The sequence below is a fragment of the Sebastes umbrosus genome, chromosome 9, assembly GCF_015220745.1.
Source record: "Sebastes umbrosus isolate fSebUmb1 chromosome 9, fSebUmb1.pri, whole genome shotgun sequence".
Lineage (NCBI taxonomy): Eukaryota > Metazoa > Chordata > Actinopteri > Perciformes > Sebastidae > Sebastes > Sebastes umbrosus.
Window position 1 is genome coordinate 32986652 of NC_051277.1, and position 17393 is coordinate 33004044.

Genomic DNA, 17393 nt, shown 5'->3' on the forward strand with positions numbered 1-17393 from the left:
TTGACCCAGAAGTAGTTTTTTATTAGATTCCAGGAGAATTTCCTTGATATTAAAGTTCTGTTAACTTTTAAAGCCACAATCTCAGATAGTTCCCGTGATATATAATATTAATAAAACGCATCATACTGTAAATCAATTTGAGGATGAAAAACAATCTCTCTGATACTGTATTTTGAATTCTAGTGGAGGGGTTAGCTTCACAGCTGTATGTGGATTACGGATTACACCTTTAACTCTTAGTTTGGGTCTAAAGAAGGAGTTGATTTGACTCTGTGTGCTCTGCCTTGTGGTCTTCCAGCTGTACGTGGGGATAAACAGGAGAGGTGTGGAGGTTTTATTGAATATTGCTGGTGGTTTACAGATGTAGCACCAGTGCCAGCAGAATGGGGTTTAATGTGGCCTAATAAAAGCATGTTGCAGCAGGTTGTGAAACATGTTGTCCATAATGTAGCAAAGCAATGATTGATCGTATTATTTCTAATGTGGTCAGGCTGAACCTTATCCTGTCCTCTGAGAAGTTCTCTCTCAGGCCCTGTTCAGACCTGGTATTAAGATGCTTCCTCAGTAATCGGATCACAAGTGGACAGCTCTAAAGTGGTGGACACACTGCCCGCATCAGGCTTGCGTGAGTCTCGCGTGGCGTGTTGTTTTTTATTTTGGCGTCTATGTTAACAGGTTAGAGTGGACACACTGCCCGCATGAGACGCGCGTCTATTTTATAGGATAGAAGGGTCGCCTATTTTACAGGCGAGCCTCTCGCGTCTCAGCTGCGTGTCCCAGCAGCAACAGACAGTGAAGGTGATCTATTGGCAGTATATGGACATCATATCAGCTACATAATACAGTTTACATGTCTAGACATCTGTAGAATATGTCACAGACAGTGAAAGTGATCTATTGATTGTATATTAACTTCATACCAGCAAGACTTTACTACAGTTTCGAGGTCTATCTGTAGAATATGTTACGGAGATGAAAAAAAAGTAAAGTTAAGTAAACTTGTTTTTAAATCAACACTTCCTGCTTTCATTTCAAAATAAAAGCCCTCAGGCGTTTTTTCTATAGACAGAATCCCTTCATTTGTTAACACAAGTCTTTTATTCTGAAATATGAGCAGTCAGTGCTGTGAAACAAGCAGTAACTTTGGGAGCTCAAAAAATTGATAATGTTTGGGGTTTAAATCAACACTTCCTGCTTTCATTTCGAAATAAAAGCCCTAAAGCGGGTTTTCTTTGCACAGAATTCCTTCATTTGTTAACACAAGGCTTTTATTCTGAAATACGTGCCGGACAGTGATGTGGAACAAACAGTGACTTGGAAAGCATCATAAATGAATACAGTACGGAGTTTTAATTGTGGATTATTACTATTATTTACTAATTACCACACGTTTCTGAACCTTTCTCTGTCTAAAATAAATATAAATTATATTTATCATGAAGTTAAATGGCCATTAAAAGGCAAACTCTATGTAGAAAGAAAGGGCTGTCTGCAGCACCAGAAACACAGCTGACAGGTAGCAGACACGCTCCCGACAGGCAGCTAACTCGCGTCTAGTGTGAACACCCTAGGTGGGCACCACGAAGCCACGACGCGACGCTGCCGTCATGCGAGCCTGAAGCGGGCAGTGTGCCCAAGGCTTAAATATGTCTGTTCACACCTGGCATTAGAGTGCGTCTCCACATGCGTCTTCAGTGGCCACTTGTGATCCGATCTCACTTTCCCGCTCTATATGCAAATATACGGCTAACGGTAAACACACGGCTAATACAGCAGACGTTGTGACGTAGTACTACAGGAATGTCGGTAGTAATATCGTGGATTTGGGTACATTTTATTAACATTTTTATAACATTGAAATATAAGGTTTTTGGACCGGCAGTCCCCGGGGACCACCGCGCCGCTGGCAACGTTGTCTTTGCCAGAAAACAGCGGGTACTGAGTTCAAGAAAGCCGGGGAGGAGAGAGAGCGAGCAGGCGGTCAGGCGGGCGGGTGTTAGCTCCACGCAAAGCAGCAGAACAAAAACACTAACACATCTCCGACAGTACGATAATAATGCACTTCCTGTTCCCAGTCTGATAGTCTGTAGACTATGTACCCTTTAGCAAAGAGGCCGTTTCCGTGCTGCGAGGCAGTCGAGCGCTCGCCTGTTTATTCACCTGAGGGGCGCGGTGATCCCGGTGATCCCAGCTGGACGTCAGATGAGTAGGCGGTCCTTAATGTGGCCCAGGACACATTTGCGTACACACTACTAAAATAATGTAGTCATATGTGGCCCGGACCAACTCTGAATGTGGTCTGAAAGATCCGATCTCAATGCGTCCTCAATGCGTCTTGAGTGCGTTCACACCTGTACTCAGAGCTGTCCACTTGTGATCGGATCACTGAGGGCGCATGTTAATACCAGGTCTGAACAGGGCCTCAGAGGAATATGCTATAGGTCTTCACAGATTGGAGGCGTTTGTTCGTGCGATTAATTCAAACATCAATATATTTTTTCCAACTGCCTTTTTTAGATGAATACTTTCACACAAAATGTAAATATTATGAGGCGAAAAATTGACATACTTTTTTTCGAAACTAGGTTGATTTTCGGAGCTTTCGCACTGCGAATGAAGGCATCAACCAATCCCATTGTACGGGACGGGTTGAGTCTATGAGACTATATTTATGAAACAACAACATGGAGGCTCCGTAGTCTGATCCAAGATGCCAACCTTTATTACCTTGACAAAGGCAGCACAGACCAAATTCACTCTTTCTGTTTTTACCTTTGACAATAAAAGCCTTGGATATATAATATTCACAGGCGAGTATTTTCACATTTCCGTGTCGTTAATTCGTTATTCCACTGGTGTGTAAAGGTATATAGTGTAAATTCTAATCAATGCGTCAATGTCTGTAGAGGTGAAATATTTGTGGATTTATTGACTACTTGATCGACTGAAAATTCATTAGCGACTGATAATCAATATTTCTAGAGAAGGCAATTGGTTCTGGCGGTCGTTCCGTTCAATCCAACACTTATGTCACTGAAATTTGGAATTTTGTACAGACAGGTACAGGTTCCCAGAGGATGAACCCTAAACTGACTTTGATAATCCCTTACTTCTTCTTAACTTTTCATCTAGCGGTCATCATCGGGTCAAAATGTGAACTTGTCCTAGTGAAAATGAATGACATTCCAACAGCCCCAGCTGTACTTTGTGTTTAGTGCTAATTAACATCAATTAGTATGCTAACATTGTAAACTTAAATGGTGACCATGGTGAACATTATACCTGCTAAACATGGCCATGTTAGCATTGTCATTGTGAGGACGTTAGCTTGCTTATGTTACATGTTAGCATTGTCATTGTGAGGATGTTAGCTTGCTTATGTTACATGTTAGCATTGTCATTGTGAGGACGTTAGCTTGCTTATGTTACATGTTAGCATTGTCATTGTGAGGACGTTAGCTTGCTTATGTTACATGTTAGCATTGTCATTGTGAGGACGTTAGCTTGCTTATGTTAGCATTTAGTTCAAAGCACAGCTTTTTGTTGTCACAGCAAGTTGTTTGCCCTGCTTCTCAATTGGTAGGATTTGCTGCTTTTCTTTGTTGAATGTGATAGGAAACAGAATCTCTTTGGGTTTTGGACTGTTGTGAAGACGTCACGTTGGGCTGTAGGAAGTTGTGATGGTCATTTTTCACCATTTCTTCCATTTTACTTACCAAATAATTAATTGATTAACTGAAAAAATGTAAACAACACTGGTTTAAGTAGTTTCTGTGCAGTTTCTATTATGTCAGGAACCAGGTATTACAAACTGGTCATACTTTATGCTTCTTTCCACTTTATACTTTGCTAAAAATTAGCTTATTGCAGAACTGGGGACACTGGTTTCTTTCCTGTAGATGGAATTCTTATGGGTCTTCTGTGTTGCAGACAAACTCTGTAGCAGGAAATGCTTGGCTATTATCTCCCTTCTCTCTCACACATACACACTCACACATGCGCGCGCGCACACAGACACACACACACACACATACACACACAGGCAGGCGGCTTTGTGTTTCAGATGGAGGTGAAAGTTCAAACTCTGCCTTGTCATTTTCTCCCCTCCTGTCCTGTGGAGATTTAAAGGAGGTCAGTGACTGGGAGAAGCTCTCTGTTGTTTCCTCTTCTCTGATGAACAGCCACATCCAGCTCCTCCTGCTCCACCTCTCCTCTTCTCCTCCAGCTCTCCTCCAGTCCAGTGTAGATTTAAGGGTTCAGTGAATTGGAGAAGTCACAAGTCATTTCCAGGATTTATAGCGAGAAAACAAAAACTACCGCACTCAGTTTCCTCTGCTCTCTTTTTTTTGGTCCTTGCGTCTCGTAACACTGACCAACCCTAGTTGTTTTGTCGAGAAATAGCAGTAGTTGAATTAAGGTCAAATAGCTGGGTGAAAGGCTATTCAGAGGTTACACAACAGTCTGATTGGAGATGCTATCTGTCTGAATGTGTACGTGTTTGCGTTGTATGGATTCTATGGAAATGGAAATAAAAAGGAAAAGTTTTAGAAAGTGCCACCTTTCAAACTTTGTAGATGAACCTCAGCGTAAGCAGGATTAAACATGCCATATTTCTGATGTATAGTTTGATGTCATTCTCGAAGGAAGAAAAGCAGGAAGTGAGGATGGGGATCTAGAGGAGTTATTCTCAAAGCAGAAGTATGACACTTAGTACTGCTCTATGTAGAACTCTACTACTGTTTAACCTCTTCCACTCCTTGAGGGTGCTAGTGCCCTCGGCCGACTTTACCTTTTTCATAGGCTGTAGCAAGCTTTAGAGCTAGAGTGCTGTCATGCTAGGATATTGGGAAGACTGCTAAATAATGCTACCAAGTTACGCTAAATTTTGGCGAGGAAAAACTGGCATCGTGATTTTCAAAGGGGTCCTTTGACCTCTGACCTCCAGATCAGTGAATGTAAATGGGTGCTATGGGTACCCACGAGTCTCCCCTTTACAGACATGCCCCATGATAATCACATGCAGTTTGGGGCTAAAATCATGCAGTTTTGTGTTATTTTCACCTATTCTAAAATGGTGTGTTTGAATATTTCTGCATACTGGGGTCCCTAAACAGTCTTGAATTACATAAATTGGGTATCAGTGTGAAGCTGAGTCTCTTATGGATCCAATGAGCCCAACTGTATTCATGTGTTATGATGTTAGTCCCAATAGGAGCCATTTCATATAGTGAGACCATTTTTCAAAACTTGACCTCACTGTATAAAATCACAGCCTCATGAAACTTTACAACTACAAACTAGAGACCTAGAGCATTCAGAGGATGGATGGATCAAACTAGAGACCTAGAGCATTCAGAGGATGGATGGATCAAACTAGAGACCTAGAGCATTCAGAGGATGGATGGATCAGACTAGAGACCTAGAGCATTCAGAGGATGGATGGCTTTCCTAGCTAGATTGACTATAAGGGGGTTTCCAGCCTGTTTCCATGGACAGAAGTGCTCGCCATCCAATCGCCAAAACATGCAATTCTTGCAGAAATCTCCAAATGTCCAAATATTTTGATACCAAATCACAGCATGGCTTTTTCTATGGTGTTCCTCAAGGTCTCTGTGTCATTGTTATTAATTGTCTAGAGGTAAAAAATGGTTAAATGTAGCACCAAATCTGTGTAAAAAATGGTATCAACCCCAAATTAGCTGCAACAACTTATGAGACATAATAGAGCATGGGGGATGACCATCATATACTTTTATCATTATGTTCTAAACCCTTATACACTTTCAAAATATATTTTAATTTATTATTTAATCAATTATTTTTTATCTCTAATTTATGACTAGAGCAACTTGACGCACAGTGCTGAGCTGCATCTCAGATTAATCTTCAGGTTCCAGCTTTCAGATGATGTACACCACTTCTATGTGACATCTACTGCTGACCTGCTATCTCCCTCTAAAGACCCCCTGGACCCCCCTAAAAAAGACAGAAATGGGTCTATGAAAAAGAGGGGAGGGAGTGGAAAAGGTTAAATGCCCATCAAACTGTCTGACATTGATGTTTTCATCACACATATATATCCTGTACATGTTTGATTCCTACTGTATCTGTTGTTATGTATAGGAAGAAGAAGAGGAGATCAAACTGGAGATCAACATGTTGAAGAGTTATTCCCACCATAGAAACATCGCTACTTATTATGGAGCTTTTATTAAGAAAGGTCCTGCTGGACAGGACCACCAACTCTGGGTTTGTAAACTACTCTGTTATTGCTATTGAGTTAAAAAAACGACTATATGACTCATGTTTTGAATGAAATAGCTGCTACCCTTCTGGGTTTATTCTGGAATTATCATATGTTTCTGTCTTATTATGTGTATTCTTTCATCATTCTTTTTTTTTTTGTGATCAATTTTTTATTGGTATTTAAGCAAAATGATATAGGGTGGGGTTACAAATTGATAGGTCAACAATAGAGTAAAAAAGAAGATATATATATAATCACAAATGTCCATGTACTAATCAATACAGAATTGGCAAGTAGCTACAGAAAAATTCTCATAATAATGATAGTTGTTTTGGGTGGTACCTGTGTGCCTGACATTTCTCTATGTGTCCATCTAGTTGGTGATGGAGTACTGTGGAGCCGGCTCTGTCACAGACTTAGTGAAGAAGACTAAGGGGAACTGTCTGAAGGAGGACTGGATAGCTTACATCTGCCGAGAGGTGCTCAGGGTAAGGTTGATGTAAAAAAACATGCACCACAGCATACATACACACTAGGGTTGGGTATCGGTACTGAATACCTTTAAGGCGGGGGTCTCCAACACGTCGCTCGCGACCCGTTTCTGAGTCGCTCGCTAAAGGTTCAAAGAATTTGTAAACAAATTTGATGAGACAAAGTCACTTGGTGAACCTACATTTCTATCCAATCCAATTCACAGACATCCCGCCCCCTTCTGACACAAACTGATTATTTGCCAATCAGCTGTCAATTACGCTGCTGCCAAGTTTGGTTACGTCAGTGACGCCGTAACATTACTGGATGTTAGCAGGCTAGCGAGCACACACCAGATCTGACACTGACCGCGGAAAATAGCCAGGCCAAGAAAAGACAAAAAACATGCTATTTTCATGAGGAACAGGAAAAAGAGTTTTTTTCACAAATGTGAATGACAAGTGTGTGCGTCTCATTTGTGGTGTGAGCGTCGAACACCACTTCACCAAAGTCTAAGGCAACTTTTTACGGGACTTTCCGGCTGGTAGCAGTCTACGAACAGAGAAGGTAAAGGAGCTGAAAACAACGCTTAAAAGACGACAGTCTCTGTTTACCAAGCCGACGAAGAAGGCCAACGCTGCAGCAGAGGCTTCATTTAAAGTGGCGCACACCCTAACGAAGCACAAAAAACCCTTCACTGATGGTGGCGTTGTAAAAGAGGCGATGACTGCGGTGGCTGAAACGCTATTCAAGGACCATAAAAGTAAGACAGAAATGATGTCTGCTATCGCTGATGTACAACTTGGTGCTAATACTGTGGCAAGGAGAGTGTCTGCGCTGTCTGCGGATGCTGTGGAGCAGCTAGACATTCAAAACCTCATCTGAAAATCTCAATAGAGGCTTTAAATGTATAAGAGATATTCGGTACTTTACAGCCCTTTAAGGGTATTGGTATTGATACTGGCATCGTCATTCTTTAAACTAGTGATTCTCAAAGTGGGGGTCCATGGCACTCTGTCAGGGGGTCTGCAAAATAATTAGCTATAAATCATAAAACTGTGCTGTATGATTAAAACGTGCGTATCTACAGATGGGGAGCATTGGTGCCAATAACACAAGCAAATTGTGTCCATTACTCCCACCCATATTAGCTTTGGGCCAATAGAAACTCTGATATAATTGTGACTCACAGCAATAAATTCATTATTTTTTAAATTGAAGCACTTTCTGAAAGTCACCTCTAGACTGGTAAGTTTAAATCTCTGGATCTATTAGAACTGTAAGGGGTCCCTTGCTCAAAAACGTTTGAGAACCCTTGTTTTAAATGATACCCAGCCTTAATACACACTATACAACTGTACTTGTGTAGTAGACCCAACAAGGGAGCTTTGTTTCTGAGGTGTTGTTCTGGTAGAGGCTCTTTTTAGTGCTGGTAAAAGCAGAAGTAGTAATTTGCGTGTGGATGCAAACTAAAGGCCGGATGAGTTACTGTATAAGAAACATGATGCTACTTTTAGCGTCGGACTCTTTGCCAAAACATCAAAGAGAGGAAGCCAAACTGACGGCGATACTTCTTCATGTTCAGGGATCAGTATCTCTCTCATGTTTTCCCCACTGTGACTCCGAGGCAATAACTGATTTATCTTTTCATTTATATACTTAAAAGGCCAGTTTAAAACACATGTCTGTAGGATGTTATGGTTATCATTATGAGAGATCACAAGGTCCTGAGAAAGAATGTTTGCACTGTTTCATTTGTGTGTTTGTGGCTCTAGTAACAAACCTACACATACACAAACAGTACATCAACTCACTTCCAGCATTTCTGTCCTTAATGCTGACGTTAGCAAGGACGGGACGAAAGTGAGATGATTTTTTTAAATACTTCGAGAGACAAAGCGCTCTGGACTGTCGCCAGTGTTTTCCCTGCTGCTGTCAGCCACGCTGTCTCTTCATTGTTACAACATCGCAGCACACACACACGCACGCACATACACACACAGACACACACACACACACACACAGACACACACACACACACACACACACACACACACACACACACACACACACACACACACACACAGACACTCGGCAAAGCACGGTGAAGTCATTGTCTGAAATAAGCTTCCTCTGTTTATTTAACCTCCTTTGAAGAAGCGAGAGTACAAACACACACACACACACACACACACACACACACACATTCAAACTGTGCCACTGATTGGTAGCCTTTGTGCTACTGCAGTAGGTCACTCTGCCACCTAAAGCAAAGTTATTCAGAATTCTCCTGGAAGGGGAAAAGCAGGGCAACAAACTTGAAATATATTCTACTCTTTGTTGAGTTTTCCTTCAAAATAAATGCATAATGCTCCTACTCTTCCAAAGGAGTGTTTGCGACTTCATATTTATAGTGATTGTGGTCATCTGACTGCGTGTATCCACCGTATGTGTTTATGTGTGTGTCTGTTTGTCTTCCAGGGTCTTTCCCATCTTCACGCCCATCATGTGATTCACAGAGACATTAAGGGACAAAATGTTTTGCTCACAGAGAACGCCGAAGTCAAGCTGGGTATGACACATTGACACACGCACCGTGGTTTCTCACGCACATCCGCGTTTCTCCAGGCAAATCTGCAGAACAATCACACAGTCATGCATACATACATAAATCACACAACCACAAAAAGACACCTCATAAAGAACCAAAGATTGTGGTTGCTTTGAGACGTGAAATTGTCCCATATCTTTTTATGTTTCAGTTGACTTTGGGGTGTCGGCACAGCTGGATAAGACGATCGGTCGAAGGAACACCTTCATCGGTACGCCCTATTGGATGGCTCCGGAGGTCATCGCCTGTGACGAGAACCCCGAGGCCACTTATGACTACAGGGTACTTATTTACATAAGAACAGTCATGTTTTCAGCCAACAAGAGCCCTTTCCTTTAGTGTGTTATATAGTTTTTTGTGCATGTAAAAGGACTGCAAAGTTAGTCCACACCAAAGGGAGTTCCTCTCCCCCACAAAAACACTACTCCTGAACTGCCTTGTCTTCCTTTGCGTGGTGATGTCACCAAGTAACACATTCTCGTAATACCTGCCTAGCGGATAGTTTGGCACGCCCTAAAACAAAGCTAGTTAGAGCAGAGCTGGAGCGGAGTCCGAAGAGTTTGGTTCGGTTGACCATTCACAACAGAGTGGACCAGCTGACCAATCAGAGCAGACTGGGCTTTTCGGGAGAGGGGGGGGCGTTTCAGACAGAGGGTGAAAAGAGGTTTATTCAGACAGAAAGGATGAGAAAAATAATGTGTTTTTGAACATTGAAGCATGTAAACATGTTCTATTAGAAACCGCAAAATACAAGTATAAACCTGAAAATGAGCATATGTCCCCTTTAAAAACATTTCTCATCATCATTTTTCATCTTTTTCATGAATGTATAAGCAAAGTATTCAACAGGAAAATGGAGAACATTCAAACATGAAATAGTACTGTGAAAGTTATTATCCTCTAGTACTAGCTGCTGTAATGCAGGCCATATGTGATGTTGTCTGAAGGTAAAAACCAAGAAATATAAATGCCAATACTTTAATGTAGCAATTAATCGACCACATGCAACAACATGCATGGAAGAGACAGCAGAGATTCGGATGAACTGTTATGTAATTAGACTGAACTAGATCCCATTTACACATCATTTGATGTTTCATTCCCAGATTAAAATCAAATTATGTAATTTTTATCATTTTGGTATTTTTCAACCTGGACCAACCATGTTTTTGTGTCTAAGTGACTAATGGGGACAATCATTTCTGAAATTGGTCCAGTATTGAGGGATAACGCTGTAACCGGCATCTGTGAAACGAGCTGTGCGGGCAAGTGAGCAGCGTCAATGTAACGTTACATTCACTAAAGGTGCTTGTTTTTGCCACTGACAGGCTCAGATTGTTATTATAGATGTCTGACATCATTATGGAAAGGACCCTACAGAGAAATAAAACGTTTTCTTACCTTTCGCTTGATCCGCTCTGTTTGTTACTGTGTCAAAGTCCAGCTCAAGGAGAAGTCTCGTTGTAAAATCTGAATATCCGTATACTCTGGCTCATACAAATAAGAACTGCAATCGAATTCAAAGAACTCATCCACATTGCCGGAATCATCCTAATATTCAGCCACGACATTGACATTTTTTTAGATAACACTAAGCTACGCCTTCTGTACTCCAACACAACAACTCTCCCTGTTTCCACCATGGATGTATTCCACTATTCCACCGTTGTCTATAATGTCAGACACTTATAATACCAATCAGAGCCTGTCATGGCAAAAACAAGTACTTTTAGTGGATGTAAATGACGTTGCCAGCTTGCCCCAATAGGATAACATTGTAGCCCGTGAGCAGCTGCCGTCTACAGAGCTCTCCCTCAATACTGGACCAATTTCAGAAATTGTTGCCCCCATTAGTTAGTTAGACACAAAAACATGAAATAGGGTCCAGGTCTAAAAATACCGAATGAATAAAATAAATACTGAAGTTACCCTTTAAGACACTTTGTTTACACTCAGTTTTTACACAAGATGCGTTCAGGGTATAGGTCACCCGACTTTTGGCTTTGCTCAGAGCCCAACGCACAATCACTGTAGGGACAACAGAAGAAAATACAATTGATGTAAAAATATGCTCCAGGTCACGGTTACTAGTGTATAGCACGCTAGCACAATTCAAGCCCTTATGTGGCCTGTTGTCACATTTCTTGTAACAAGAAATGGAGGGAGGGTGTCCATGTAAGAGATTTACTTGAAACAAATGGAATTTATTAAAACTGAGGTTAACGTAAAAAATAACAATGGAATGTGTGGATCAGCAGTGAATGGATGTGTGCTTTGGAGGTGTTGACAGTGCAAAACTAAAAGACGATGCAGGGTAGACATTAGCAGTTGAAGTTTTTCACTTCCCTTAAAGCAAATAATGAGCACTTAGAGTAACTTGTAATCACATTATAATGCATTATAACAGTCATAATAATGCATAATAAAAAAGATTATAATTATGGCTGTCAAAGTTAACACGATAATAACGTTAATGCAAATTCGCCACTAATTTCTTTAACGCGTAACGCAACTTGCGATTTTTATGTTGTAGCAGGCTCAGTTTTAAAGCTAGAGTGAAGATATTGACATCATATGAAACTAGAAAACCTGATGAATCCATCGGTACCATGCCCACTTTATGATAATCACATGCAGTTTGGGGGCAAGTCATAGTCAAGTCAGCACACTGACACACTGACAGCTGTTGTTGCCTGTTGGGCTGCAGTTTGCCATGTTATGATTTGTGATGATCATTTATGATTTGATTAATCGTGATTAACTATGTACAATTATGCGATTAATCGCGATTAAATATTTGAATCAATTGACAGCCCTAATTATAATGTATTACAACTATTAGAATTATAATACATTGTGATCCTTGCAAAAAATAAAAAAGTCAGTGAGTGACCAGCAATTATGAAGTATTATGATGCTTGGCCTTATGTCATTATAAAATGCTGTATAATGTGTTACGATTATTATTATAAAGCATTATGGATTTATTAGTGCTATAAGCAGATTATAATGCATTGTAGCCACACAGAATTTCATCAGTGTCAGAAAATCTTTCAAGCGAGCTTAAAAACTCTTTTGTGATGCTGAGCAAACTTCATCCCAACTTTTGACCTAAAAGTTTCCTTTCACTCGTACTGATTAGGTACATCCTTGAATGGAATCTCAGCTAGTTGTATGCTTTTCTGGAAGTAATTAGACATTGACTTATAAAATCCAGTAGATCATTGAAAGGAATCCACCGATTCTTTGATTCTTGTGTAAAATGCCAGAAGTTTGGCTTGAAGTCTTGGAAACTGTATCTGCAAATCCTGGATCTGTGCTCTCACACTACGTACAAACTGATTCACTGTTTGAATATAAAGAGGAAATCCAAAGTTTACAGGAAATGAACAGAAGTCAAGCTAAACTTTGTGTGTCGCACCAGGCTTAACCTTTTCCTGTCTCTGTCGTCCTCAGAGTGACCTCTGGTCTTTAGGCATCACTGCTTTAGAGATGGCTGAAGGAGCCCCTCGTAAGTTACAAATACATCAACACGTACACACATTGTTCACTGATATGGTTGAACAGTTTGTTTTTCTGTACGTATATTTCCACTCAGGATTAATTTACCCCTCCGTTTTACGGTCCTCTCTCTCTCTCTGACTCTCTATCTCTGTTCGTAGCTCTGTGTGACATGCATCCAATGAGAGCGCTGTTTTTGATCCCCCGAAACGCTCCACCCAAACTTAAATCAAAGAAATGGTAAGCCTGCGAAAACACACACACACACACTCACACACACCGACTGTATATACACCCAGCAGGAAGTAGAGGGCAGTGTTAAGGATTTCTCTTCTGAAAACAGGGCTTTGTTGTGGGTTTCATGCAACAGACAATCAGACAAAAGATATCCCACTAACACTTTCTTCCCACGAAGAAACTGACAGCTCAAAGTCACTGGCATCTTCCATATGGAGGACGCAACTTGCCGAAATAAAAAATAATGAATAAATGACTCTATAAATAAATAAATGTGTCACACACGTTGAGTGACAGCCCACTTATGCAGAAATGCATAAAGAAATGTAAAAAGAAACATGTCAAGAAATGTATAAAGAAAACAATACAGCAATAAATATGTTTGGGGAAATAAATAAGGAGTGATATGCAAAGGGAAAATCATGCATAAATAAATAAATAAAAAATAAGTGCAAAAATAAATTAATAAATTAAAAATACAGTCAAAAATAAATAAAAAAATTGAAAAATGTATAAAAAAATAAATACATAAATAAATAAAAGAGAAAATTAAATAGAAGAGTGAATAAATAAAGAAGCTAATTGAAACAGAAATATCCATTTATGTCACATTTTATCAATTAATTAATGGCTACATTTATTTGTAATATTATTTTTGCTACATTTAATGACATATTTATTTATTTATCAAGCCATTTATTTATTTGTTTTTGATTTTGGCAGGTTGCTTCCTCCATATGTCCAGGCATGTTCAGCAGGCAACAAGATAAATCTTACAACCGGTCTTAAAATAGGCTTTTATTAGAATGGACACAATGTTGTTGCTGCCATTTTTAATCTCAATCAGAGTTGTTATTATTAACCCCTCTCTCTCTCTCTCTCGCTCTCATTCTCCTTCTCTCTCCTCTCTTCTCCTCCTCTCCTGTCATCCTGTCTCCTTTCCTTCCATTTATAATGGATAAGCTCTTCACATTGAACTGGTGGTTGAACTCGTGCTGTCTTTCATTCAGTATTAATGTCATCAGGAACACTAGTTGGTAGGACAGCTTTTAATAGCTCCAACGGTCTGCTGGTACACAGTGCTTTAGTCCTTTTACCTCAGGGCCTCCCCAAGGCGACAAGCACACCACAAACTAAGCAGCAACACATATTCCTTCCCTGTTTTCTGTGTGTTCAGAGCACGGACAACACACCTCTCCAATTTTAGGTCTGTCAGTGTTTCAGTATGCAGATATTTCATGAGCAAAATTCAACATTTTTGACAGGATTTGCCTTGGTAAATATCCAACAAGTGATTACTAGCTCACGTTCTCTAGGTGAGTTTACATTTTGCAGCATGTTTAAGAGGCTGTCATTGATTTAAGCATGTTTGAATAATAAATGTGCTGCTTTTTATATTGGTCTGTTCCATTTTACTGTTGGAGACATTCCGTGTTCTCTTTTTTTCATGTTTAATTTGGACTACATATGATTTACACATCATCTTACTTTGCTCCACTTTTTGGTTTCTGTCTGAGTTCTGACTTAATCACTCTGACTTTGGATTGCACTTTTTTTGGTTTTATGGTCCTCTTCATGCAAACATTCACTTAATAAAGAGATTATTTAATTGAAAGGGACCAATCATGATGGATAAATATTTAAGAGTTTAACATCGTCCACTCCTTGAGGTTGCTGGCACCTCGGCCAACTCTACCGTCTTTCAGAGGCTGTCATGCTAGCTTGTCAGGAAGGAGGCTAAATTTTGGCAAGGAAAAACTGGCATGGCCATTTTTAAAGGAGTCCCTTGACCTCTGACCTCCAGATATGTGACTGAAAATGGGTTCTATGGGTACTCACGAGTCTCCCCTTTACAGACAGAAATCTCCAAATGTCGAAAGTCTTTGATACCAAATCACAGCATGACTTTTTCTGTTTTTTCTGGTTTCTATTTCTAAGGTCTTGGTATCTTAATGTGGTATTTGGAGGGATTTTTGATGATTTTTTATCAATTCTCGATAGGTAAAAAATGGTTAAATTTAGCACCAAATCTGTGTAACAAATTGTATCAACCCAAAAAATGCTGCAACAACTTATGGGACATATTTTAAATCATTAATTATCTTATTTATTTTTCTGATTTATGGCTAGAACAACTTGTCACACAGTGCTGAGGTACATCTCAAATTAATCTCCAGGTTCTCAGCTTTCAGATGATGTACACCACTTCTATGTGACATCTACTTTTGACCTGCTATCTCCCCCTAAAGACCCCCTGTACCCCCCTAAAAAAGCCAAAAATGGGACTATTTCCACTCAAGAATTGATAAAACAATTATCAATAATCCATCCAAAATACCACATTAAGACACCAAGACCTTGAGGAACACCAGAGAAAAAGCCATGCTGTGATTTGGGATCAAAAACTTTTGACATTTTGAGATTTCTACAAGAATTGTATTTTCTGGTGATTGGATGGCGAGCACTTCTGTTCTAGAAACTGCTCAGAAACTCCTTTATTATCAATGTAGCTAGGAAAGCCATCCATCCTCTGAATGCTCTAGGTCTGTAGTCTGATCCATCCATCCTCTGAATGCTCTAGGTCTCTAGTTTGATCCATCCATCCTCTGAATGCTCTAGGTCTCTAGTTTGATCCATCCATCCTCTGAATGCTCTAGGTCTCTAGTTTGATCCATCCATCCTCTGAATGCTCTAGGTCTGTAGTCTGATCCATCCATCCTCTGAATGCTCTAGGTCTGTAGTCTGATCCATCCATCCTCTGAATGCTCTAGGTCTCTAGTTTGATCCATCCATCCTCTGAATGCTCTAGGTCTCTCGTTTGATCCATCCATCCTCTGAATGCTCTAGGTCTCTAGTTTGATCCATCCATCCTCTGAATGCTCTAGGTCTCTCGTTTGATCCATCTATCCTCTGAATGCTCTAGGTCTCTAGTTTGTGGCTGTAAAGTTTCATGAGGCTGTGATTATCCTAGAGGTCACCATAGGTCATTTTATACAGTAAGGTCAAGTTTAAAAAAATTATCTCAATACATTAAAATGACCTCATCACATATGAATACAATTGGGCCAACAGTATGCAAAAAAATATTAAAATACACAATTTTTAGAATGGGTGAAAATAACACATTTATACTGCATGCAAAAACTGCATGTGATTATCATAAAGTGGGCATGTCTGTAAAGGGGAGACTCGTGGGTACCCATAGTACCCATTTACATTCACATATCTGGAGGTCAGAGGTCAAGGGACCTAGCTAACATGACATGGCTGGTACCAATGGATTCCTTTTTTAATTCTGTTTTCAGAATTAAAAAGGGAATCCTTTGAATTTGTTTCATGTGATACCCGTACCTTCACTCTGTCTCTAAAACTGAACCTGCTACAGCCTGCTCATGCCAACATTTTCTGTTCCCTTTCTTTGGCTGTCTCTTTCTGTCTTTCACAGGTCGAAGCGGTTCTTGTCGTTTGCCGATAGCTGTCTGGTCAAAAACCACCTACATCGACCCACCACTGACGCCCTGCTGAGACACGCGTTCATCAGAGATCTGGCTAATGAGAGACAAGTTCGCATTATGCTCAAAGATCACCTGGATAGAACCAGGAAGAAAAGAGAGAAAGGTGAGGAGAAATGGATATACCAATAAGATAGGCTACAGACATGAGGGAGTGAGAGATGGAAGGATGGCTAGACGGACTAACGGGTACAGCGAATGGATGAATGTTATGAATATTAAAGGGACAGTTCACCCCAAAATCAAAAATACATATTTTCCCTCTAACATGTAGCGCTATTTATCAATGTAGATAGTTTTGGTGTGAGATGCCGAGTGTTGGAGATATCGGCCGTAGAGATGTCTCCAATATAATGGAACTAGACGGCATTCGGCTTGTGGTGCTCAAAGCGCCCCAAAAATATATTTGAAAAAACTCAACAGCAATGTCTCTTTCTAGAAATCATGCGATGAGGTATTGTGGGTCTGATATATTGACCAGACCAGCATGGCGTCATCACCGAGGCTGCGCTCCCTTTTGGGGGAAAGAAACACGCCGTCACAGGAGAGAAAATGATGAAAAGCTGTGGTGTAGCGGGTTAACTGAGGCTTTCACACTGACATCTGAGCCACATAAGATACGTGAATATTCACTGTCAGTGTGGTAAAACGCTAAATGATGCTGGTGACAGTGATAGCATGGCTAGCTGACGTTAGCTTGAGTGGGAGGCTGCTGCAGTAATACAGTCATACATTAACGTTATAGCAGCATCAGACTGTCGTCTCCAACTAAATCTCAGCCTATAGATCAAACAGTTGACTATTAACACATGGG

General features: G+C 40.3%; 1 protein-coding gene across 4 annotated transcripts in view; it reads left to right on the top strand.

Moving 5' to 3' along the window:
* si:zfos-2326c3.2 (mitogen-activated protein kinase kinase kinase kinase 4) overlaps positions 1 to 17393 on the top strand; it is a 102173-nt gene that overhangs the window by 23504 nt on the left and 61276 nt on the right. For all 4 annotated transcript variants that reach the window (XR_005208115.1, XM_037779712.1, XM_037779714.1 and 1 more), the window contains exons 4-10: positions 6124 to 6249; positions 6625 to 6735; positions 9200 to 9290; positions 9481 to 9611; positions 12786 to 12840; positions 12992 to 13070; positions 16513 to 16685. Coding sequence is in view for 3 of the 4 variants with exons in the window: in XM_037779712.1 (XP_037635640.1) it covers positions 6124 to 6249; positions 6625 to 6735; positions 9200 to 9290; positions 9481 to 9611; positions 12786 to 12840; positions 12992 to 13070; positions 16513 to 16685 (766 nt within the window). In the remaining variant the exon portion in view is untranslated. The remainder of the gene's footprint in view (positions 1 to 6123; positions 6250 to 6624; positions 6736 to 9199; positions 9291 to 9480; positions 9612 to 12785; positions 12841 to 12991; positions 13071 to 16512; positions 16686 to 17393) is intronic.